Source organism: Achroia grisella, unplaced genomic scaffold (genome assembly GCF_030625045.1).
Source record: "Achroia grisella isolate CSIRO2021 unplaced genomic scaffold, CSIRO_AGI_Agris_v1 utg402, whole genome shotgun sequence".
NCBI lineage: Eukaryota > Metazoa > Arthropoda > Insecta > Lepidoptera > Pyralidae > Achroia > Achroia grisella.
The window spans coordinates 6,012,879-6,039,587 of NW_026712841.1; the positions used below are offsets into that span (position 1 = coordinate 6,012,879).

The 26,709-nt window shown below is 33.2% G+C and overlaps 5 protein-coding genes across 8 annotated transcripts; 2 read left to right on the forward strand and 3 right to left on the reverse strand.

Annotated features, from left to right (window-relative positions):
• Nucleotides 1-704: 704 nt before the first annotated feature.
• Nucleotides 705-2,057, forward strand: LOC131844481 (small ribosomal subunit protein uS14m). Its single transcript, XM_059193386.1, has 3 exons — nt 705-822; nt 1,221-1,444; nt 1,889-2,057. Exons 1-3 carry the CDS (start codon nt 757-759, stop codon nt 1,989-1,991), a joined length of 393 nt encoding a protein of 130 aa, XP_059049369.1. The 5' UTR covers nt 705-756; the 3' UTR covers nt 1,992-2,057.
• Nucleotides 2,058-3,194: 1,137 nt separating this feature from the next.
• Nucleotides 3,195-4,490, reverse strand: LOC131844292 (large ribosomal subunit protein P1). The gene is made up of 3 exons (XM_059193136.1): nt 4,328-4,490; nt 3,868-4,114; nt 3,195-3,300 (listed from the first exon to the last, which is right to left on the reverse strand). The coding sequence occupies exons 1-3, from the start codon at nt 4,397-4,399 to the stop codon at nt 3,287-3,289; spliced, it is 333 nt and encodes a 110-aa protein (XP_059049119.1). The 5' UTR covers nt 4,400-4,490; the 3' UTR covers nt 3,195-3,286.
• Nucleotides 4,491-6,212: 1,722 nt separating this feature from the next.
• Nucleotides 6,213-8,885, reverse strand: LOC131844175 (small G protein signaling modulator 3 homolog). Its single transcript, XM_059192980.1, has one exon. It carries the CDS (start codon nt 8,762-8,764, stop codon nt 6,374-6,376), a length of 2,391 nt encoding a protein of 796 aa, XP_059048963.1. The 5' UTR covers nt 8,765-8,885; the 3' UTR covers nt 6,213-6,373.
• A 342-nt stretch (nt 8,886-9,227) lies between these two features.
• LOC131844293 (PHD finger protein 20) lies at nt 9,228-22,898 on the forward strand. Of its 4 annotated transcripts, none has more exons than XM_059193137.1 (19): nt 9,228-9,464; nt 9,547-9,871; nt 10,150-10,521; nt 10,960-11,095; nt 11,716-11,966; nt 12,072-12,500; nt 12,812-13,119; nt 13,391-13,915; nt 14,206-14,300; nt 14,996-15,150; nt 15,556-15,716; nt 16,438-16,591; nt 17,187-17,978; nt 18,558-18,709; nt 19,341-19,552; nt 20,229-20,414; nt 21,080-21,210; nt 21,783-21,926; nt 22,232-22,898. In XM_059193137.1, the coding sequence occupies exons 2-19, from the start codon at nt 9,640-9,642 to the stop codon at nt 22,354-22,356; spliced, it is 4,560 nt and encodes a 1,519-aa protein (XP_059049120.1). In that variant the 5' UTR covers nt 9,228-9,464; nt 9,547-9,639; the 3' UTR covers nt 22,357-22,898. The 4 variants fall into 4 exon arrangements, with proteins under 4 accessions (XP_059049120.1, XP_059049122.1, XP_059049121.1 ...); XM_059193139.1 differs by having other exon boundaries at nt 12,812-13,053; XM_059193138.1 differs by having other exon boundaries at nt 9,639-9,871.
• A 36-nt stretch (nt 22,899-22,934) lies between these two features.
• Nucleotides 22,935-25,156, reverse strand: LOC131844294 (proteasome subunit beta type-6). The gene is made up of 4 exons (XM_059193141.1): nt 25,057-25,156; nt 24,634-24,903; nt 23,967-24,101; nt 22,935-23,334 (listed from the first exon to the last, which is right to left on the reverse strand). The coding sequence occupies exons 2-4, from the start codon at nt 24,896-24,898 to the stop codon at nt 23,057-23,059; spliced, it is 678 nt and encodes a 225-aa protein (XP_059049124.1). The 5' UTR covers nt 24,899-24,903; nt 25,057-25,156; the 3' UTR covers nt 22,935-23,056.
• Nucleotides 25,157-26,709: the final 1,553 nt, after the last annotated feature.

Here is a 26,709-nt window from a genome sequence, read left to right on the forward strand (position 1 = left end):
ACATAAAGATATTATTCTAATTTGGGTTCCTTCCCATATTGGAGTAATTGGTAATGAGAAAGCAGATGAATTAGCTCGTTTAATAACTAACTGTCCTGTCAATCAAATAGAGAAGAGAATAAAAATTCCGGACAGAGACGTTATTATAGAAATAAAGCAAAGGATTAAAAATCAGTGGATAAAACTTTGGGATGAATCTACTAAAATTAAAGGAAAATGGTTAAAAGAAATTCAACAGGATATTAAATCACCATGGTTTACTAAAGGAAAAATTAAAATTAGAAGATTTTATACGACATTAAGTCGCTTAAGAATTGGACACGGACGATTTAATGAACACTTGTGTAGAATGAAAATGATATCTAGTCCAGTGTGTAATTATTGTTCAAGCGGAGAAGTACAGACTCTGGATCATCTACTCTTCGATTGTCAACAATTCAATATACAACGTTTAGCTCTAATTGACAAATTAATGTCCATTTACAAGGATCTGAATATCCCGCGCACTATTCAGATTTTACTTAAAAATCAAGAAACATACAAACCAATTTATGAATATATTGTCTCCACAGTAGAAGATATCTGAAGAAGGAAAAAAGAAATAAAAATACAGAAATTATACCAAAGACAACGGCTGTATGGGCTTAGACTCTTTGCCTTTCCATTACGGATAAATAAACCAAAAAAAAAAAAAAACTCTGTGGCCTGTCATTACCATTTGCTTCTCCATGTAAAATATTACGAGTACGAAAGAAAATGAATTTAAATATCTCGAATTTAGCTAATTTTATATTGAAATCTCACTCGGTCCCTGGATTTGGGGTATGTTTTAGCTAACGGTACAGTTTAATAGGATACCAGTGAAGAATGATAGGATGAGTACCTAAGAAGTCAGGTCTTACTTACAACTTAGTCTTCTCGCAGCGAATCCATCAGAAATTATCCACGATGATTTCATTGCTAGCTAATTTTACACTAGCCCCTATTACTAGCTATCTCTTCATCCCTTTGCTTGCTTGTATAAACCATTAGAACAAATAATTACATGAGATATAGGAGTATTTTTATTGTAAGCTGTATATTTTCAGAGACTTGATCAAGTATTAACTTTATAGTTAAAATAAATGTTAGTGTTTAAATAAAACAACAAATCAATAATAACTATTAAGTGTAATTGCCTAAGCTTTTATGTTAAGTATGAATTAATTGTTTTGTTACAGTATCAACAGGTAAGAAATAAATGGGCCAATTGGCTCATGATACGTGATGTGAAACGTCGCCGAATGAGTGCTGATAATTACTTGGAGAGGACCAGGATCAATGCATTGAGGAAAAATGATGTGTTACCAGTTGAAATAAGGGAACTAGCTGATAAGGATATTAATAAATTTGAAATGAATGCCATACCACTGAGAATAAACAATAGATGTGTTGTAACATCTAGGTTTGTTATAAATTCACTTATATTATCTTTTGACGGCCCCAGTAGTTTAGTGACGCCACTTCCAATGGTTGCAGGTTCTATTCCTCCCTCTGTGTAAATATTTCTATTCATCAGTATTATTGTTTGTATCAGCTTGTGTGTTTTCTATGTATATTATGTATTTTTTTTATAAAAAAATGTCTAAGTATTTATATTAGTTGTATAGTGTCCATAACAAGAGACTAGACTGCTTTTAATCAAATAAAAAAAAAATCTAAAGTAAAAATAAATAAATACCAGCATATATTTATTTTTCCTTTTGATTTTTTATTAATCATTTTCAAATTTTATATACTATAGGATATTGATGGTGTCCCAACAGTTATTAAACTACTGTTAGGATTTATTTTTGTGTTTGTTGTGTGATTTATTTCAAAGGTGTCCAAATACTTATTTGTTTTTCAGGCCACGCGGTATAGTCAAGGAGTGGAGGATGAGCCGTATAGTTTGGCGACATCTTGCTGACTACAACAAACTTTCCGGAGTACAGAGAGCTATGTGGGGATAGACAATTTTATTAATTACTTATATTTGTATTATAGTTAGAACTCGTAATTAAACTTCAGAATTGTGTTATTTGTTTACCTCTTATTTATTTCACACCCTCAACAATAGTGATGTAGACGAAAAAAATCAGGAATATGAGAATAACTTATTCAAGTAAATTACTGTAATATACTAATCTATTTTACTTTTGCTTGCTTCATACGAAACTTTCATGCGCATGACGCGTAGCTTTGCTATAAAATGTCATTATGAAATACATTTTTATACAATTAGAAGACAAGCTGACAGCCTACCTGATCATACCTAAACGGTAATTGTCGCCTATACACATCAACAGTACAACATCACATTACCATTTGTGTACAGATCTTGCGTTGCCATTATACAGGAGTTAGAATCTTTTATTTTTAAAGCCTAATCTCACCCTAAAACTGAAACAGAACAAATGTCTCATATGTGGTTATACATTTCGTAACAAGTGATTTTAGACATTCCAATTCTATAAAAATGTATTAAGGCTGCTTACCCGTATTTGACTGTTTCCATACCTTTTCTACATTAGCCTTTCTAAAATTCTTGAAAAACCCTACTTTCTACTGGATCTGGTCATGACAGTACATACATTATTATTATACTACTTGTTACTGCAATTTCAAAGCACAATCTTTGTACTCTATTTCAGCCTTCTCTAGATTACTTTTAAGATATAAAATTACATTAACATCCATTCAGTAGTGAAAAGGTGAATAGACACTTTTTTGGAATATTTGTATAGATGCAAATCCACTTGAAATAGTCTTATACTTACCAAGAATTAATATTACCAATGAAAGGATATTGTTGAATTACCTTTTAATAAATTCCAACCATAAGAAACACTTATTAAATTAAATAGAGCCTTTTCATAAATCTTTTTGAGACTTAGCTGCCATTTATCCCAGTTATCCAGCCAAGAATTTTCAATATTTTAAATATTTAAACATATACACTATCTTAACTGATACTGTTATTTTCTTTTAAAGAATGATAAAGTTAATAACAGTAAAATTGTACCCATTGAGTTTCTTTCTGGTTCTAAACTGAAGTAGCTACCTGAACAGGATGGTAGGAATAGTGCAAAAAAAATACAAGTATAGGCGGCCAAAATAAATTATTTTGAAATGTATGTTGAGGGATTTGTGATTGTAAAATAATAGAATAAAAATCAGGGTTTTAATATTTTATAAAACCATTTTCTTACAACTAAATGCTTCATAAAGCTTACAAGGGAATAATGCAGCTTTAAAATAAAGCTTTTTAGTCAAACAGACCTGAAACAAAGCAGAAATGTGAATTAGAAATATATATAGTTTACCAGGAAATACATAAAAATATTTGAATTTTCTCAGTGGAAAAGTATTCAATCATTCATTTTCTGAAGCTAATACATGCTAAAACATCATTGGAAACTATAATAAAAATGTAATAAATAATGCATGTAATGTTACTTATAAATACTTAACACTGCTTATATATGTCTAAATGTCACAGCAATTTATAGGGAATGGCAAATAAGTTTATAGTTTGTGTTATAGTTAATAGTAAGTGGTAACTATTGCCCGTATTTTTGAATAACCATGTTGGTTTTAACATCATGTGCACAGATGGTACCATTACTGCATTGTCAATATAGAAGACTAATGCCATGTCTCAATATAAAATAATTGTGTTGTTATATCTTTAGTGTGGACATATTTAACATTTTTGTAAATTAATCTTTGATTTTAATGTCTATTTTAACATCAATCTTTCCTTTCATTTTAATCTATACTAATGTTGCCCAGATTAGAGTACTTAGCGCTTCCTGACAGGTAATTAAGTAATGACAATATACATACCGAAGCCCATATCATCATCAGACTCCTCAGGTTCTTCTTCCTTCTTCTCTTCCTTGGCCGCTTCAGCAGCAGGTGCGGCGGCGGCAGCTGATGGTGCACCAGCAGCCGGCGCAGCTCCCACGCCAGATCCGATGTTCGTGATGAGATCTCTTACATTGACACCTTCTAGGGCTTTTGCAAATAGACCAGGCCAGTATGGCTCTACATCTACACCGGCAGCCTTTAGGATAGTTGAGATTTTCTCACCCTGTAAACAATAACATTTAAGTTGTATTAACTAAGTTCAGATTTAAAATAATAGCTTCAAGGGATGAACAGATGTATACAAATATAATATCCATATCATAAATATGCATTGTTAATGTGAGAATAAAGATGTTTGTGGATTAGTAAACATGCATTTGATGACATTCCAAGCAGAGACATAACCTAAAATAGGAAATAATAATTTAAGACTTACAGTGACGGCGACATCATCATCAACAAGGATGAGAGAGGAGTATACGCAAGCTAATTCAGCTTTCGTTGCCATTTTTAATAAAATACGTGCAAGTCGCCTTTAGGCCTTAGCTACGAGAGAACAAGCACGTTTCACTTCTCAATTACGAAGAGAAAGAACTAAAACATGAAATGACACTATTTTTTTTTCTTAAGATCACTGTCATATGTAACTGTCAATGTCACTAGCTGTCATTGTCATTATTTTTTTTGGATAATGGCAGTTCGGAAAACGCAGCATGGTAAGGCTTCTAACAAAGTGGACCGACGACTCGTCGAAATCGCTGGAGAGCGTTAGATGTCAACAGTGCAGGACCGATCTTCGTGGATATTTTTGGAAGAGGCCTTTGTTCAACAGTGAATGTCTTCACTGTTGAACAAAGTCCTCTTGTTGGGTTGGCATGCTGATGACAGATCTTCCGCACACTCCTATCGTAATAAAATGCCAGTTGAAGCCTTAGGGCTGTCCTATTTAGGGATAGGTTTTTTGTTTTATATATATGTTATTTTTTATTATGTTTTGTCAGTATATCCCAACCTGGTAATTTGTACCGGCAGAGGGTGCCACTGTATTATAACGAACACAAATTTCGTTCTTATTTGTAAAGAAAGGTGTAAAACAGTAACAATTAGACTAAGCTAGACTATTTGTAATAATTTAGTGATTTGTTTAAAAATTGTTCAAAAATGGATAAATGTGACCATATTAAGTAGGTCTCCCTGGTCTAAAGGCTTAACTTCCACTGGATTCGTTTCCTCGCATGATGTAAATATTTGTATTCATGAGTATACACCACATATATACCCAATGTACTATATATATTATCATGGATGCGTTGCATGCAATCATAACATGAGCTCTGCTTTGCTCGAGGGCGGGCGTGAGCGGTGTGCTAGCTGGCTAACTAGCATACCGCCTTACTTCCGATGGTCGCAGGTTCGATTCATCGCACGGCACAAACATTTGTGTTCATGACTATGATTTTTAATAAATTGGGTTCTTTTTTCAGATTTATAGCCATATAGTATGTGACTACTAATGACCAGCACAGTAAATGAATTTCTTTTCTTTGGTACAAAATATCGTAGATAAGAGGGAGAGGATTTTTAATAATGGCTTCATTGTTAATAATGTTTCTCATCCCTAGGAACCAGTATGGATAATTTCTAGTGATTAACCAGACTACTTTAACTTTAATACCTATGATGACGGCCTTGTTGGTCTAACGGTTTATTTTAGCACACCGCCTTAATACCGACGGTCGCGGGTTCGATTCATCGCACGTCACAAATATTTGTGTTCATGACTATGATTGTTAATATCAGTCAGGGTGTTTTCTATAATAAGTATTTACGAAAAAAAAAATCTATTACCCATAATACAAGCTAGCTTAACTTGGATTCAATAAATTATTGTATATATTAAATTCCTATGTATATATATAATAATATCCCATTGTCCTGTAATGGCATTTTCTGTATTCATAAATAAAGGTAAAATTAGTTTCTATTTAACTCGTTAAATTAATTAAAGTTATTAAAAGTGTATAATCTAGATAAAGTAAGTAGTTCTATAATTTTACAAGGTTGATTTTTTAAGGTTTCATATCATATGAAACCTTTTCAACTGAAATAGATGGCCAAAGACATAATCGGCTAAAAGTATCATATGATTTATTAATAAAAGTATCATATTAATAAAAATATAAAATCATATTATTGTATGATTTTACTATAAATTTGTTTAATAATTTTAGATACCATTCTATTTTTTTACAATTATGTAATGAAAAGGCAATTAATCTTGCATAGAATTTATTAAGTACAATAATGACTGCCTAAATCAATAATATAGATTTTAACAATTAATAATATTGTATATATATATATGTATGTGTAAACAAATGTATATTAATTAGGCAAGCTTATTCTATTAGAAGCAATAATTTAAATACATATTACAAATATTGCACTTAAGGAATGATATTTAAAATATTTTTATCTCTATTTACAGATCCCATGAAAATAAATGATGTTTTACAAGCATATCTCTAACACCTTCTTTAAGTGGTTGATTTTGTGTGTCTTTCTTTAAGGGCAACTCCCATTCTGGATTCAAATTAAAGCCAAATTGCGAAAGTATTCTCAATTCACATTTAATTTGAACCCAACCAGGGGAATTTATAAAAGACCATGGATGATACCATTTTTGAACAACATCCACACAAGAACATAAAACTTCTAACCACAAATGTAATGCTTCTTCATTCAAACCCATGCATATGAGTGTGCGCAGTTTTACATCCATTTGAGCATGAGCATTATCATGGGATAAGTTGATAGCTTGGACACATCTATACAACAATTCTTCAGGTGTCAATACTTTCCCATCCTCATCTAAACGATATGTCTTGCATAAGACTAAGCGGCTATATACAGAGTTAAAGTCCTTTTCCACTTCTCGTGATGATGCCTCTTCTATGAACAGCCACGGGTGGCAGGGACCATCTAGAAAACTAGGTTTTTTAATACCATGTAACAAAACTCTCTTAAAAGCAGGTGCAAGAACACCTCTGACTAAATGTGCTGCTTTCTCTGTAACAGAGTCATCTCCAGCCCTGCTATACTTGACTCCCTTTTCATCCAGTAACTTGACAAATCGAGCAGGAAACCAACCACGTAGGCCATTTAATTCACCAATCCAACAATGCTCATCTCTAGAACTGATTACTTCAATGACATCATTCTTTCTAAAGCCTAATTCATCTCCATCCCTTCTTTCAAAATCCAATAATGCTTTTGCTCTCCTCCTCTTACTCCTAGATACATTAACATATCTTTCTCTATCTGCAGCATGACTTTGCATTGTATAATCAGCTGTTAGTTGTATCTCAGAAGCCAACTGTGGCTCAAGTGCTAGAAAATGACGAGCTACCTGTAATATTGCTTCTCTGAGATCAACCAATATTTCTGTTTGTTTAACATTTTTTGAGATTGCATCTTCATTGTTACTATCCTCTCCAAATAGTATAGTTTGAATGACTGACTTGTTCCTTTTAATTTGACGTCTTTGTAGTTGTTGTTTAGGGAGATTGGGAACTGCATTTGGATTTCCAACTAAAGCTCCTTGATCAGCCATAAGATACGCCAAGTGCCTTCTTCTATGTGTATCTATTAGAGTAGGGCTTAATGTATCACCACACACTTCATCAATTGTCTTAACCATGAGATCTACATCATCAATTTCACCAGGTATGTCAGACAAAGCATTAAAAATCTGAGCTGAGTTAGATATTTCCGTAAACCTATTCTCTTTTATTTTCAGCATAGCCAGTGTTACTTTAAACAATACTACAGAACCATCTAGAAAGAAAAGATCCCAAATCCTCAGTAAGATTTTCATATGTACAACATTGGCATAAAGTGTCAGAAACCAATGCATTGTTATAAGAGAGAGCTCTATATCATGGGCATTTAGAACCTGGTCTATACCTGGCAGATATGTTGAAATTAAACTTCTTAAAACTTTCTGGTCAGCCTGAATGCCAATCAGAGTTGATGAGTAATATGAAGCTGGTAGAAGATCCTCCACAGTGGTGCACATTATCCAGAATGCATCTTCTTCTTCTATTAAAAGTAGTAGGGATGCTGCAATCATACCTGTACCTTGACAATAGCCTATATCAGGATACAACCATGCCAGAGCCCTCAAAATTCGCCTAAGCCTTGGTACTCCTGTACTAGTTGGGTGGGAAAAGCAGACATTGTTTGGCAGTATTTGGACTAAATCCTTTTCAATTTGCTTACTAGTCACTAATCCATCATCACTTGAAGCACGCACAATTTCATGATATGTAATTTCTGTTGTTGCCCTCTTCTTGTTAGCTCCACAGAGATGCATCCAAACTTGTGGGCGGAGTGAATGTGGTACCCCATCTTTAACCATTTGTTGCAATTTATCTGTTTTTTCCATTTTTCCTTCTGTTGTGGAGAAACTGATTTCTTTACTGTAGAATTCCCATTGCAGACGATGCTGGTCATCTTCAACAAAGTCATTAGCTAATAATTTGTTAGTATTCCGTTCGGGTCCATCTTCTTCTTCGACACAGAAACCAAATTCGTCGAATCTGTAGTCAGGCAAGCCTACACTGTGTCCTTCCGATTCAGGCTGCGCTAGTTTAGCCATTATATCCTGAGGTACCATACTTGCTGTGAGCGCGGAAAATGGTCCTCCGGGGGACGGGAGGAGTTCATCAGCAATATTTAGACCACGTATTGAATCAATCACATCCTCAGGATCATCATCTGCTAAAGCTGCACTAATTTTGCGCTCATGATCTTCACGGCCCACATAGCCTTCGTGGTCACGGGAACTGAAAAATGACTTCGCAAGATCCATTTTCTATTATAGCCTCATACAAAGGGCAATAAATTTGAAATGTATATTGTAATTTTATTGAATAGTGGCAAAATTAAATAAATAAAGAGTATTTATTAGTGTTACTTATATTTTTTATTATAGTTTTTATTTTAGTGGTCCTGGGTACAAGCTCTACAAGTATGCTGTAGAGTGTGATCAGTGTAAAATTTGTGATTGTGCTATATTGTCGAATAAAAATGCAAATTTTTTTAACATTTTGCATTTAATTAAATATAATAATTGTTTAATTTAGGAAATGAGTGCATGCATTCGTTCTATATACAGCTTGGGTACGAACTTTCTATAATTATGAAGTTTTCAATTCAAATTCGTACTGTAGGTTAAAACTGATTGAGCACATATGTGAAGAGGTTTAAAAACTTTGCTTCCAGGTCAGTAAAACAAATAAAAGCAATGACGTCTAATATTGGCATAGATACATTGTCAGTGATCTGTACTACAAATTCATATCAGAATTGAATCAAACTGTGTTAGAAATACTAAGTAAAACAAATAAATTATAATTTATTCATTTATGTTCTCACTCAAATCGATGCAGTTGTCTTTTGTTTGAATAATAATAAATAAGCATCTTCGTACTCCCTACATTATCTATTGAACGTTGTACATATGCCTATGTGTTTTTGTATTTATAAGATGCATTATTGATTTAACACAGGTTAGTATTGTCATTGCACGGTAGATTTATCATTATTATATTGCTAACAAGAATACTTATTAATTGACAAACTTTTATATAGCACATGTTATGGCCTTGATTTTGAAGTACAAAACAGAAATTCAATAATAAACGTCTCCAAATAACCTGGTTAAAATAATATTCTAACATTAGGATGGCTGTAAAAAAGTGTTGTATTGAGAAATGTAGATCTTGTTCTACAAGAAAGGAAGATTTGGGTGTAACATACCACAGATATCCTAAAGATGTAACATTACGCAACACTTGGATACAAGTTACACATAATAATTTTACTAACACAGACTTGGCAACCTATGTGTGCTCCCGACACTTTCGTAAAAGTGATTTTCAAATGTACAAGGACTCAAAATATGTTTTGAAGTCAGGTATTTCGTAGAATCTTGCTAGTAGCTTGAGTATGTAGGTGTTTTGTGATCTGCTCAATTTACTTTGCATTTTGTTTAATTTCTATTTCATTTTTATATAAATTGGTTTTCCTTCAATTCACTGATATGTTTTTATTTATATATTTAATGTGAATGACTTTGCTTTTGAACACATGAAAATTTTTGCTAGTAGATTGAGCCAGTGGAGGATTGTAGTTGATGCATGGTTCTTAAATATATAATAATAAATATAAATGCATGAATAATTAAAATTGCAGATGCAGTACCATCAATATTTCCTTGGTCGTCAATAAAAACAAAAACAGTCAACATGAATGTTGTCGATATTAAAAAGGAAAAGAGTGAGACTGATTCTTATAAAGACAGTAAAGAGTCTGAAGTAGAGAATTTGGATGCCATTAAAAAGTTTATAGAGGAGCAAGAGAATGAAATATTTGAAAAGGACAAATTAGACGACAAGGATATAATAAACAATGCAAATGTATTAGACAAATATGATCAATCTCTGGAAGAAAGAATGTCAGTTGCTTCCAGCATGATGGATGTAATACTTAATGAATCAGAAGCATTGATTGCTAAGAAAATTATGAAACCAGGAGCTAAACAGAGCTTAAATTCATCAGACAGAGGTGAGTAGTAACTAAGCTAGATTATTAGCATGTAATAGAATTCACTGCCTTAATTTGGTGGATGTCAGGTGTGAATTCAGCATGATACAAACATTTGTGTAACATATTGGTGGACAATATGGAAACACATAGTTTATAATAATATAATATATTAATGTGCAGTTACGAACTATCAAAAGAACAATAAATCAATAATTGAAGTATACAAAATAATATCACATATAGAAAGATAAAGTTAAAAATGATAAGAATATCAAAAGAGTTTGTGACAGTCAGTCCCCAACAATTTCTATTTATGAATATGATCTTTTGTATATGTCTGTAATACAACAGCTGGATAGTACAGGAATATTTATTTTCCTATTAACAGGTTGTCTACATATTATTATACTACTAAATACAAATTGTAAGTAATAAAATCAAATTGTTGTTTTACAGGTACTGCCACCATGTCTCTGTCAGTTGGCTCTAAAGTGGAGGCAAAGGATTTTGGTGAATTCTGGCATGAAGCTGAGATTGCTGAAGTTGACTATGATGAAATGGAGGTGCTTGTACATTATGAAAACTTTAAAAAGTTAGTTTATATGCATCTATTTTTTCCTTCTAATTTTAAGATTAAATTCCTACCACCCAAAAAGACACTGGCACAATACAATATTCATGGGGTGAAGCCTGTATTCACTCTAAGTATTAATATACACACTTAGTCTCAAAAGACACTGTAGTATCTGTGTATATTAGCACATTTAGTCATAATTTAATAAAACGAATTCTACTTCAGAAACATCAGTATAAAGTAACAACTTCATCTGTATAAATTTTGATAATTATATTTTCAAGCTTTTTTTTTTGTATGTAAATTACTATAATTATGTTATAGTCATTTCTGAGAATAAATCATAATTCTACTATAGATGTTTAAAAGTGAAGGCTTACAACAACATTAATAATATTACTAATCCTTGTACATACAATATATATCAAATTAATCTTTAAGAGCGAACATCCTAATTTTTTGTGCTTCATTGTGGACAGGACTTTACATTGTTTATAGATTCTACATACCACCTGATGTACCCTGAATATATACTTGTAATAATATAATATATACACTGTTTTCCTCTGCATTTAGCTTCTCATCTGGGCCATTGTGCATGTAAAATATATACTTTATAATTGACATATTTGATACAGGCATGACGAGTGGATTAGTGTCAGCAGTCCCAGATTAAGACCGTTAGGTAGTGGCGATAATGTGGCTCCCTCTGAGTCTGCAAAAGAGATTCATGATGCACCACCACAGGTTACAATTCCTGTAACAGTTAAGGAGGAAATTAAAATAGAAGAAAAACCTAAACTGACATTTGTTGAAGGTGAACGATGTTTAGCAAGATGGAGGGATAATCGAAGATTTATGGCCACTGTTACTAAAGATTTAGGAAATGGTAAGGTTTGTTCTGTTATATTTGTTACAAATATTATTCTGAGAGTGGAAGACTTAGTAATGTTGAACTGTTATTTCTATTTATTTTGTTTTTTTTTATCAACAGGACATTACGAGATAATGTTTGATGATGGGTTTCAATGGCAATGCAATGCCTCCAGGATGCACAAATCCAGGGTATCTACCACTGACCACTTAACTGTTGACACTACAGTACTGACAACTAATACATCAGTGCCCTCGCCAATCCAGCAAGGTGGCCCAAGTAGTGGATTAACACTCCCATATCATACACATCTGTTTGATCCAAATCGTGATTATTTAGGTTCCAAAAGTGAACGTCGAGAAATGAAGAGAAAGCTGAATATTAAAGAAATATTCAATATTGGACAAAAACGACCAAAAAAGCAGCCTTCCGAGAAATTGAAGGTAGCCGTGGCGACGCCACCAAAGGTTGTTAAAAAGAAAGTAAAGGAGACTACGAAGCATCCAGCTCAATGTACTGTTAAAGAAAAAATAAAAAATGAAATTCCTGGTAAGCATCCAATAATAATAATTTTTAATTGTAATTCTTCAATAATATTTGTATGCTATATAAATTGTTTTATAATTATGTCCAATTTTTCTGTTCAAGAGTTATAGCATTTTTATTTTCATTGTATGTAATTAAAAAATAATGGAAAATCTTCCAAATAAATAAAATTATTTTACATAGTTTTCATTATCATTAAGATTAATAGTTTTCTACATGCATTTCTGTGACTACTGATGTACAGTAAAGAAATTAAAGTATTAATAATAAATAAATACTACTTACAATAATGTATATTATCACTAAATCTACAGAGGCAGTAGCATCTATAATAGGTACTTTTAAAACTGAGCAAGATGTTGAAGAAATAGAAGAAACTTCAGAAGAGACTAAAACTTCAGAAGTCACTCATGAACCAGTAGAAGTAAACACTCATAGTCAAGAAATAGATGTAACTACTCATAAAATAGAAGAAAGAAACAGATGGGAAGAGGATAAAGTGCAACAAGACATTAATGAGGAAACAACAAGTCAAACTACAGAGGATTTAAATAAGGTACCAGATACAATAGATACTTCAGATCTGTCTGACACGCAGATTAGTAAAATAGAGGATGAACATGTGAGTTTTATAATTTTATAATTGATATTTATTTTAATAAAATTTTGAATATAGTAATTAAACAACTTTAGTTTGCATTATATATTATTTTCTATTTATGTAACTATATTTAAACAAACTATTATTTTAAAAATTGTTGTTTACATTTATTTACTGAATAGTTTGGTAAATATTATGTTTATTCTAGTGATTATTATGTTTATTCTAGTGATAAAATTTATAACGTAATATGAACACTTAAAACTGTTTTGATGAATATTATCAAATCTAGGTTTCAGAAGAAGAAATGAAGCTGGAAAAATTTGATAAAGAAGATGAAATCCGACATGAAGAAGTGATAGACAAGATAAAAGAAGTCATTACCAAAATAGAGGATGATTTAAACAAAGCTGAAAATACAAGTTCCCCAAAACCCGAGATAAAAGATGAACCAATAAAAACTGAAAATAGGATAGAAATAAAAGCTGATAGAGATGATGACAAAGAAAAAAAGAAATTGGCAAAAATAAAGAAAGGTAAAAAGTTGAGATTGTTGCAGGAGAGAAAGGTAAAGAAGCAAGTGGAGAAAGTTAAGAGTGAATTAGAGGAGATGAAGAAGCAGGTGGAAGAGATGAAGAAGCAGATGATGATAAGAGCAGAGGAGCTGGCTGAACAAAAGATATCCGCGGGTTTTCTGCTACCGGGCGAGTGGTGCTGTAAGTGGGTGAACGGGCAGCCGGTTGGTAAGGTTAGCGAGCTTGAAACAGAGGTTAAAGATGGGAACACTAAGCCAGGCTTACCAAGACGGAGTGTACAGGTGAATATATCTTTTATTTTTTAAGTGTCTCTAAAATCTTTTTGTTAGCTAATATGAAAGAAGAGCTGTACGATAGCTAGTGACTTGGACAATTAATGTTGTACAATAAAACAGATTGAAAATTTGAAATGGAATTTACTTTTTTTTTTATTCATCTTAAAGGTAATAATTATTGGAATATTTAATATTCGTAGTAAAGAAAACACACAATTACGCTATGAATGGATATTTTTACTTTATGGTTACTTTCACTTTTCTAAAAATTATATAGGGTTTTTTTTTAATTTTAGGTAGAAGATAATAGGTTACCTCAAGGTTGGACAAAGCACATGGTCCGTAGGAGTTTCGGTCATTCAGCCGGAAAATGGGATGTTGTATTAGTGAGGTAAGTCACATGTTGCGATGCGTAACGAGGAATAAAGCTACAATTAATTAAAATAGAAAATTTTAATGTTTTCAAGCTTAGTGTAGTTGCATTAAAACTATTTTATAATAGTAAAGAATGCGTATAGGTCACCTGATGGTAAGTGGTGACCGTCGATATACATGAACGTCATCATGTGATAGCCAATGATATTACTCATGCGCTGCCATTCCGCAGGACTATGATATTGCACTTCATATCCTGTAATCATCATTGCCTTATTCCACCCTTCAACTGAAACACATCTTACAAATGCTGTTTGGCGGTTGAAATAGATAAATAGAGTACTATTAGGAAAGACGTAAGTTGACGACTTTTAACAAAATCTACTTAGGCGTCTGAAACCTGTGCCCAGAAGCATTATACTTCAGGTTTCTCTACACAATAAGAGGAAAGTTTATATTATTAAACACTTAGTAGAAATCAAAGTAGAATTTATAAAATTTAATATGTGCAGATTGTTATTAATGTGGCTCCCATTGCCAGCAGGTTTTACGCGATCCTCCCTGGTAATTATTAACTCCTGGTGCGATCGCCACTTTGGGCTAATTGACTTAACTGCATGCTCATCCTATTGTCATTAAGACAGGCGAGTGCACAATCCTATTAAAAAATAAAATTCGTAAGTGATAATAATGCGTTTATTTTGTCGGCAGCCCTGACAACCGTAGATTCCATACTAAAAATGAGATGCGAAATTATTTCGAGAACAATCGTTGTGAAGATATACGGTCGTATGAACATGTTTTGATGGACTTTGGAGTTCACCTCAAGTTGTCTCGGCGCATAGGATGGGTGACCACCACTCCAGGTTTTATACGTTTTATTTATTCTACAAGTCACCTCCCCCAACGAAGTAGAATGTTAAAAAACTGAAATAGAAATGAAAATAGAAACAATCTTTATTCAAATAAACTTGATATAAATAATCGCTTTTGAATAGTCATATTTTTTTATTTTACCACTCATTCAGAACACGACTCATCACAAGAATGATGAACAAGAAACTTGTGTGTTGCTATTTTGAATAAATGTTGTTCTATGTAAATACACATTAATAAGGCGTGCGACAAGCAACATAGAAACCGCTACACACTCATTGTGCAATCAGATAATCAGCATTATGAATTTTTAACTACAAAAACAATATTATAATTTCTGACAATGACACTTTTGATGTAGAGCACTAATATATAAGTTTTGTGTTTATTTATAGGTGAGGCTGACACTACTCCTGTGATCACGTTGCCAGCGGGCACACTTTACAGCACGTCTCCACTTGTGAAACAAAGGAAACTGAGCCTTAAGAGCAAGGAGCACCGTGTTAAAAGTAAAAAGCGCAAGTTGGGTGTTAGCAAAATACGTCGAGAAGCAAATGTGAGTAGATTTATAAAGATATGTCTACTTTTTATATGGATCTGTATGAAATTGATTGTACATGCAAATTTAGGAATCGCGCATATTATCTATACATCTATACATATAAATAAAATTGGAGTGTCTGTTTGTAATATAGAAATAACCGTTTTTTACTACAGGCATATGAATATAAATACGGTACATACACCAAAATAACATTTTTTACAATTTTTGTCTGTTTGTTTCGGCTAATCTCTGAAATGGCTAGACCGATTTTGACGGGACTTTTTTGGCAGGTAGTTGATGTAATAAGGAGTAATTTTATTTTAGAAAAATAAAGTAAATTCCACGCGGACGAAGTCGCGGGAACAGCTAGTAAGGAACATAAACTCTGGAGTCACATTGTTAGGTATTTCAAGCTTGACATTCTTGAGGATTAAGTCTCATTGACTTTAACAGTGAACAGATTGCAAATCGAATTTACAATGTGAGAGAGTTCCCGCAAATGACTTTGTACAAAATATCCTTGTGACATGATTGATAGATTGAAATATAATATTTCAAGTTTACATAACTACGAGTATAAGCCACATGATTGATTGATTGATTGACACAGAATTTTTGACAGAGTTTTATGGTATAAAGTTTTTGACCGCCCCCCATCGGCCTTGTGACTTCTTTTATGTTTGGGAGCAAATAGTATATATAATAATTTTAGTATTAATTTCGTTTTTTACAGCTGGTTATTCCTGGTGTAGAAGGCACCGTTGAAGGTGTAATTTCAGTTAAACCAAAGTTAAAGAAACCAAGATCCAAGTTAAAGACCATAGTAAACGCAGAATTAAAGCCAGTAATTGAACGTATTGATGCTCCTGTTTTAGAAGATGGATTTGGTATGTATATAACTCGAGTTGATATTGGTAAAAATATATATTGTGTAATTTATATGTATGTCATAATATAGTGTGAATGATAATACTTTACACTGTATTCGAAACATATATAAATATATATTTAATTAATATAATAATCAATTAATTCTGCAAATTATGATTATTAAATATATTCACTTGAATATTGAAACTTCATTTGAATGTTTGAAGAATATAATGTTTTCATATAAGGGATATGGAGAACTAGGTTCACCCAATAAGAGAATCTTTAGACAAGTTAACATTGGTTGATAACGGCGATTTAATATTGTTAATATTATACTAGTGTGCTATACTCTAGTATAATTATGTGCTATAAATACAGTATATTCTATTATATAATAATAATATAATTGCGTATATTGTACATACCTGTAGCATATACGCGTATTTTAACCTAATATAGTACGTACGTATTTCCTACATGTATACATATTACAACCTATACCCGCGACTTTGTACCCATATAACAAGAAAGATATATGTTACATTTTTAATATATGTATAGACTCTACGTCATATGTTATATGATAGAAATTAATTCATAACATTTCAGTGTATGTTGGAGCACTAAAAGTACAAATAATAGACAACCTCCTTCGCTGCCCGGCCGAAGGGTGCTTAAAGAATTTTCGTAACAACACACTTCTACAAATGCATATTAAGCATTACCATCGAGAATTGCGTAAAATGATGGGTCGAACACCCAAAGTATTGGACTTAGCTTACGCTAGAACTATGCCCACCGATATAGAACCGCCCAAGACACATGAACTGAAAACCGTAAAAGTCAAAATACCAAGACTACCAAAGCGTTACGATGAGGTAAAACATGATTTACAAGAGCCAAAATTAGAAATACCCATAGAGACGCCAACCACACCTGTGAAAGCCGAAGTGGAGGTACCAAAACAAGATTCTCCTAAACTGCGGCACGCATTAATTAATAAGCCAGTGAAACGACCGAGGGTTCTATTGCCAGTTAGAAGGGTTGAAAAAGAGGTTGAAATTAGTCAACCGAAAACAGAAGATGTTGAAATGGAATTGGATAAAAATATTACAGATTCACAGATATATGAGCCACTTATAGAGCCTTTAGATTTCGAGACCGCTATCTCCACTCATACTGTGACGAAACCTTTTGATCGTAAGTTAAAAGAGAAGAGGCTTTTAACAAAGTTGCCTATAAGCGAGGACGATGAATGGTTTGGTGGCAATTCAGATATGGAAACGAGATCTAGTTTCCCAAGATCCGGTACTCCAGATTCGAAATATATGGATCAAAAGCCAGTGTCGTCAGAATCGAATGAGGAGCAGAAAGAATCAGACATGTATATGTACACAGAGAGTAAGTAGCATTCTTTTGTGTTTATTTACATCTTAAACAGTTGAAAACTTCAGTCAACTGCGAAACAAGTAATTACATATTATTCTTGGTTATAAGTATAAAGGGCGGACAACCCTTATCTCTTCGGGGTATGAAAAGTAGATAGTAGCCGTTTCTCAGACCATGTATATAGAATTTCACAAAAATCGGTCAAACCGTTTCGGAGGAATTTGGTATCTAACATTGTGACACGAGAATTTTATATATAAGACTAGTTGACACGGCAAACGTTGTTTTGTCATATAAATTGATATCGATATTAAAAATGGGGTTGGTGATAGAAGGGTGAAAATTTAGGGCTGTATGTATTTTTTAATGCCACATCTTTAAAATATAAAAAATAAATTGTTTTGAGCCACCTGAGTGTTTAGGGGTGAGTCACCCTTAACACTTGAGTTATAAAAATTAGTTATAAGCCTCAGGCCTACTCAATATAGATATAAAATTTCATCAAAATCAATCAAGCCGTTTCGAAGGAGTATAAACCATGTCACCATGAGAATTTAGATATCCTGATAAAAATGAAATAACTTGTGACAGATGGGGAACGTATAAAGATAGTGCACATGAAACGCGAGGAGATCATTAATTGTCACTGCGGATTCCGCGAGGAGGACGGCCTCATGGTGCAGTGCGAACTGTGCCTCTGTTGGCAGCACGCGCTCTGTCACAACATACAGAAAGAGTCAGAGGTATGTTCACGTCTCATGTGTCCATTTGCGTCTTTTGTTACAAGTAGATTAATATAATTGGTATGAGCAAGAACAAAAATAGGTAGCTATTACATGCTGATGACAAGTAATTAATGAAGCGCCATCTAGCGAAAGGAGTAAATATTTAACGATATAGTACTTAGATAGGACTGTGCGAATTGATCTTGATAAATGAATGATTGATATGAATTTGTCTTCAATAGCTGCCACTCTTTTAGTGCGCTCAATCGTGTGTGGTTGCATTTTATAATATTTTTATGATCACTCTAGCCCGTATGTCATTTCACTTTCTTTGTTTTTTTTAATTTTATTCCATAGATTCTATTTTTCAAAGTTTTAATACGTTTAAGTTTTATAAATTATCAATAACTTTATAATTATGTCTATGTTACATAGTCAGATGTCTGTAATTTTGCAATGATAATTAATTATTACAAAAAGTCGCGATAGTACTTACGATTGGACAACGCGGGAATGCGCGAACTGTCGGCGTGTAGTCTTTCTCGTTCTCTTTGTCATTACATACATGTACATTTACTGCGTGAAAACATATTCCCTAGTGAAAGATTGTATGTATAAAGGCAGCTAATAATTGAATGGTATGTGATAGGTGCCGGAGAAGTACACGTGCAGCATCTGCCTGAATCCGCGGCGCGGGCGGCGCTCGCAGCGGTTCCTACACGACCAGGACCGGCTGTACGAGGGGCTGCTGCCGGGCGCGGCCGCCTGCCCCTCGCTGCGGCGCTCCCATGAGCTCGCCGGGAACCTTCTACGGGTGCAAGACGCTCTCCACGCCTGCCGCCTCAAGTACCACGTCGCCACGTGAGTCTATACTAATAATAATATCCCTGGACAATCCATATTGAATATGATATAGATTTTTCTATATATACACAATATATATAGAAAACACTGCGACCGATACAAAGAAGAAAGTTAGACCATCGACCTTTTAGGGTAATCTCCGGATAATCCGTATACTGTTTGTCTTCCTAATTATCGGCTCTCAGAGTCTTCACTCGCCATTCTCAGGTCACAGCATAATACCCGCATGACGTCAGCAGTGTGCTTTAGAGACGACATAATGCTTCCTTCTCTTTCCCACATATATTACAATCCGGATACTGGACTACTCATCCGATTTTGAGATTTTTATTAGTGATGGATGGATGGTGCGTATAATATATAGCCGAATACTATAATATTCTAGAATATGATCTAGATACTTTAGAGTAGTTTTTAGTAAAAGAGTAACAAGTTTCTATCCATCACCACAAAACATTCTCGTAAATAATATTGATATGATTAGTAGGGCTAACAAGTTAGAAAAGATTGCATGTACAAGTAATAATATTAACTTTCGAAGATTCTTACTACTTTTTCAAAATGACCACCTATCCACCACTCCCCTTTTTATTTCAAATAAACGTGATAACTTATAATGAAAGTCAATAGTATATAATGATAATGACATAAATGATTTCATCTTGTTTTGCAGCAAGAAGAATCACCCGAAACTGTACCTGTGGGCTCAGGATTGGGAGAATGGTGACATAAGTCAAGACAAACTGAACTCTGATTACTCAGACTTAAGTATCATGATCAACAATATTGGCAAGGAGAATCTTCCAGTGAAAGACGACATGAGGGATCTGGATATGAGAATTGATGAAGACAATGACAGGTAAATGTTTTAAATTTCTATGTTATACTAATATGTATATACATATTTTTATGATACCGCATGCACAATATACACTAAAGAGTTGCATATTCATAGTGTATTGTAACCAGAGATGCGATTTATTTGAAATACTTCTATTTAAAATGCAAAATACCTATTTTGTATTTTGCATTTAAATGCCTTTTAGCAAAAAGCATTTTGAATTTTATTTGAAATACCTTTTGAGATGTATTTTGCATTTTTAATATTAATTTCTAAATGAATTTATACAGTAAACTTATGTTACAATTTGTAACATAAGTTGACTGTATAAATGTACTGACAACATAATACCTACCTATCTCTTTGTTACATTGCAGCAAACCATCTGTGTCTAAGTTTTATGGACCAATGAAGTTATAGGGTACGAAGGCATATACCTAATTCTCAGAGTGGCAACACATAAATGGTACCACAAGTGTCACCTGACGTTTTCATGTCTGTGGTGCTCTTCATGTACGCTAGTGACGGTTGATTCAGTTACATAAAAAAGAAACGGGCATTCTGCTGATTTGAATCTTACTACTTATATTATTGTGATTACCCGAAAATTATGTTACTGGCTGTCGAACATGTTGCACGTTTTTTATAAGGCCAAGGATAAAATTAAAACTATTATTTTGTAGATTCAGTCAGCGAGAAGGACCGCTGGGTCCACAAACTCTCCTCAGCGGTTTGCTTTCGAGTCCAGGTGGAGCATCTCTCGAGTTGTCCCTCACCTCTTCAGAATTGGAGAGGTTGGCAAAGAGTGTTCAAGGTACACAATTTGTTTTTATAAATATAGTTATAAAAAAGATTACCAATGACTATAATATTTGTCAACCTCTGTGGGTCAGCGTTTAACACTGCTTTATTGTTGTAGGTCTGATCCTCGCACTATACATTGTACTTTTTATATTTACCTATGTATTTTTTTTTACAATAAAAGAATTAAGTATATCAGTTATCTAGAGTATAACTTATTGCAAACTGTGCTTACTTTGGGAATAGAATGCAGTGTGTTAATTATCAGTATAACATTATTTTCCTCTTGCCCTTCTCTGTGAACATATTAAAATATTGCCTAACTCATTAGTTAGGCAATATTTTAATATGAGACTGAATTAATTTGACCTCAATGGAGTATTAGGTCAAATTAATTCAGTCTTTAATTGTTAAAAATTGTTACAGACTTTTTGTTATGGGTACAATATGTACGTTTAACCTAACTTAGGAACTGTGTCACAACTTAGTGTCACATTTAGGGCTTTTTATATTTATTGTTTTTAAAAAAACATATTGTTTACCATTTATTTTATATCATTATTATTAATGAATTGATTGATATAGAACAAGACATACCACGAGTGACAGCGCCGCAGCCAGAGCCGGCCATAGAGAACAGCGTCTGCCGGGAACGTCTGCTGCGACATATCCAGCGTTGTCAAGCGCTCATCGACGCGAGACTAGACTCCATCGAGGCGCAAGTTGCAGGTAAATTGTACGAAGTAGATGTTGGAATAAAGCTGCTTAATTTTTGTTGCCAACTGTTCTAATGTTGTTGGCTGCAGCTGGCCTTTACAGCATCACCGGACGACAGGGACGAGTGGACATGGCGCTCCAAGCCCGCAGAAGAACTTATGGAGCGGCTGAAGACCAACTCCCCGATTTCTTTTTATGTATGACTTGTGCAGTAACAATAGTGTAATATTTTAAAAGCCATCATACAAATTTGTCGTTGTTACAGCTCCTTTGCTCAATGTCACGGTTTATCAAATTTGAATTTTTTTACTTTACAGAGTTAGAATCTCAAGACCCATCTTTCGAGGACGACGAGACGGCTGACTACTTCCCGCGCACTAAACAGACCATTCAGATGTTAATGCGGGATCTTGATACTATGGAGGAGTTAGGAGCCAGTTAGACAATTTTGGACTTTAATTTCATAAACAAAATTGTCTTTTTTGATAATTCAGCTTTAAATATAATTTAGGCAGATGTTCCCTTTTACATTTAAGTCTTTATGGGTTTCCTTTATTATATTTTGAGAATCAACGTAAATAATAGCCCAGTACTTATATCAATATTCACTATAATTTTTGGCATTTGATTATTAAAAGTATGTATTTTAAGAAAATCTATTTTAATTACACATAGAATACAAGGAGTGTATCTATAATATATATAATGTTAGCAAAACAAATGCTGTTTATATTGTACTTTTAAGGGGACAGTATGATTTAATTTTATGACTTGTGTAATAACTTTATTATTCTTAAACATTTGTGTAAATAGTACAACAAAATAATTATTGAAATAAAAGCATTTACCAAAAAAAATTGTTTATACTTGTATATTCACAATTATATACGAAACTATGTTACCTGACATTTAATTATTCTTTATACTAGAAGTAGATTAAGAAGAACGTAAATATGGTACAAAAGGCGGTATTAACGCATAAACAATCTCTTTCAGTGTAGAGGAGAGAATCTACCACTTGTAGGTAGCGCAAGAATGAACTAGAGAAATAAAATAAAAAGGGATTGTTACATTAATATTAAATGAAAACTTGTTAAAGAATTGAAAATATTTATTATCTTATATACTTGCAAAATACAATATTAACCCTCATAAAATTTAGGAAGTTGATCACCTAGGATTACTGATCTCTCTACACCAGCCTCAGTTATGACGCCCAGTCTTACAACACCTCCAGATGACCCGTCACGGAGCATGGCCAATGTCAGAGTGTTTGTTACAAATTTAACCGCTTCCTCCTTGGTCATGTTAGGCTTGAAATTGGCATCAACATATCCATACACATAGCTGGATCCAGAGCCACCTATAGATACTGCTTGTCGTTGTACCATACCACCAATAGGCACTGAGTAGATTTGTCCTGTAACAGTAAGTTTATTTATTTTCAAAGCAGCCGGTTTATAGTACACACATTCCATTTAAAAAATGAGAAAAGGAGCCAGAAACTTTCATGTTGCTCTAGTATTTAAAACAGTTAAAAGCAAGCAACACTATTAAAGGTTTTAAATATTGCATATGATTTTCTAAAGTCTGTATGGTAATTTCATAGTAACTTTAATTTATAAATAAATAAATAACCAAGCTAAGCAGCGCTTGTGTTATGGGTACAACAACTGATATTAATACTTAGAAATATATTTTTTGTAAATACATATACATACACAGAAAACACACAGACCGGTACAAACAAACATACACATTAATACAAATATTTGCATATTTGCGTAAAATCAAAACTGACCATCAGAAATAAAGTGGTGGTAAACCGCTAGACCACTGAGGCTGTCATGCCTTTAAAACTTTAATGGAGTCATTATAGTACATTTAATTGCTGAGTCCCTTTTTCTTATTTAAAGTCTAAGAGCAACAAACAATTACTACATTCTTAGGTATGAAATATTTTTAAGTAAAAATAATTCAAGATGTATAAGACCCACAAATATATAAATATTGATTAAAAAACAATTTAGGTAACTGATTCCTGATTATTACCGCCTTTCTTCTTATCCCATCCAGCTACCAGGATTCCAGCCACAAGTGAATCACGGTAGTTGTAGCAGAGCTCCCGGAATATGGATGCAGCAGTTTGCACCAGAGGAGGCTCGCCCAGTTCCATCTTATGGAAATCTGATTTAACAAACAGGATTATATGTGTAAAAATATATATATAGATCAAATGAGAATTGAGCTTTTACATTTACATTATTGAGTTTCCAATATGTCAGCCGTATTACACATTAAATTTAATAAGTTTAGAAGCTATTATTTCAACCTATAATTCACTATATTATTAAAAAAGTTGACTGGAAGATTTCCCCAAATGAGGGAATTTTTCCTGTCAACTTTTATACCCCCATTGTACAATTTATTTTATAATATTGTTTGTTGGGAGTCCTTCATTTCTGTGATTATTACAAACAAAGAATGAAATCAAAGTTTTCTTTATAAACAAAAATAAATGCTTGTGCATTCAAGACCACAAAACTTTGCAAAATGTTTTGTGGTATATGGAATAAAAAAATTTGGCATGACTAAAAAAATTAGAATAACCAATGAGCAATGATATAAGGTACTATTAAATCGTAAACATATTCCAAGGCTAACGAAATTAAATTAAATTGCTGGCAAGAGATACTGACGAATAAAAAGAAGTACTTACTCAAATGGTATGTAACAATATCGGCAATGGCTTGCGTGTCGGCGGCGGAACCCGATCGGCAACAATAAATATGGTCCGTAATTCTTGTCAGCTTGTCCGTAACTCTGTTGGCAATGTAAGCGCCTGTGGTAGTTCTGGAGTCAGCGCCAATGATAACACCGCCGCTGAACTCACAAGCCATGATGGATGTACCGGTACTATGTGGTGCACTCATCCATTCTGGGATGCATGGATCCGCGTAGGTGTTTATTACAGACGCTACCATATTTTCTGGAAGATATAAAGACAAATAAATGAAAAATACTACTCATGGTTACATTGTTTTGTTTTTACAAGTCCAAATAACCTTATTTAATTGTTATGCGTGTAAATGTACGGTTTAAATGGTTTATAATTATATTTATAATAGTAGGGATTACTTACATAGATAATTATCGATTTCTAAAATCACGAATTAAGAATTTATTCCGGTCTGAGAAATATTAAACGATAATTTGTTTAAGTGTCAAACTGTAAGTAAAAGTGTCAAATCATTGGGCATTGTGTGTTCCGTTATCACTAGAACAAGGAACTGAAGTTGCGATCTTATAATCAAAATTTCTTTATAATCAACATAGACAAACAAAAACATGTTGTATTTATGAATTTTGAGTATTAGTATTAAAAACACATGATATTATCAAATACTTATAAAAAATTAAGAATTTACTGTATATTTGCTGTTTCTGTAGCATTTTAATTTATGTTAAATGGAATGTAATCTAAAATAATTTCTTTTCACGCATATTTACTATGCAGTCGCATAAAATTATAATTTAGAATAACATGTTAACCTGTCTTAAAAAATGTATTAATATTAATACATTGAAGAAGATACAATTTATAGATACAAATGAGTATACAATATGAAGATATTTTCTCGCAATGTTTGTAATTAAATTTGCAGGAAATAAACGTAGTGATTACTTGCTCAGTGGTTTTTGGGTAAGTCTTCAACCACTTGCTTAACGTTAGATTTGGTCGATATTTTACAGATATCTTGTCTTATTATGTATACCAAATTAACATGTAACATATATGTTAATTAAGTAAGTTTTGTCACAATACAATACGATAGCATTGGGTGAACTGATCATGATATTATATAAGTATTCTAAATACGATATTTTCCGTTTCTTGTAGAGGTGAACACAGGAACTTCTAAGCTCTTCAATAACGACAATGTCGTGTTAGGCTTGTTTAATTTGTTTTGATAATTATTTAATTATGTCAATTACTTAATCAGCGACTAATCACGATCAGCTATAGATATAAGATATAATTAATAAAATAGGTTACATTAATTTAAAAAATGATGTATTAGAGTAATGATTAGTGGGTATATATTAGTCACCTATTAATATACAGCTGATATCCATGTTGCTCAAAGGTAAGGACAATCACGAGCAACAATACTATGTAAACAGTTAATTCATCACAGTCACTCATCATTAACATGTTCTATACTAATATTATAAAAGTGAAAGTGTTTGTCTGTCAGCTTTTTATCTTTTTACGAATAAACCGCTGTAACTTGATGTGAAGGTAGCTGGTATCAGTAGGCTGGGAATCGGCTATCCTGTCTATAGTAAAATTAAAAATCCAAGTATCTGTCCTCTTATTCGATACGCTCCTCATAGAACGGTCGTAGTCATTATGTAGTAGAGTGAGATGTCATCCGCCTTACTACAGCACACTATTCCTCCCTACTGGCTGCCATTCTGGTACACTTATGGACCGCACTGTTGGTTTGTCTTGGTCGGTCCATCGCATAGGTTATCGTCTGGTTAGTTGTTGCCTTTTGACGATTAAACGACTGAGTTTTATTAAAATCTATAAAACTTGATATGAGATAGCTGAACATTAAAAAAATTTGAGTACCCAACTAGGGAATGAAAGTTAGTGCAGCCGAAGTTACGGCTAGTATTACATAGGTACAATGGTATTTTCGCAAATATTGAATAAAAACGCACCATCACCGTAGCGTGGGTGTCCTCCACTCATTAGCACCCCTTGTCCCACCAAAAGCGTAGGTCC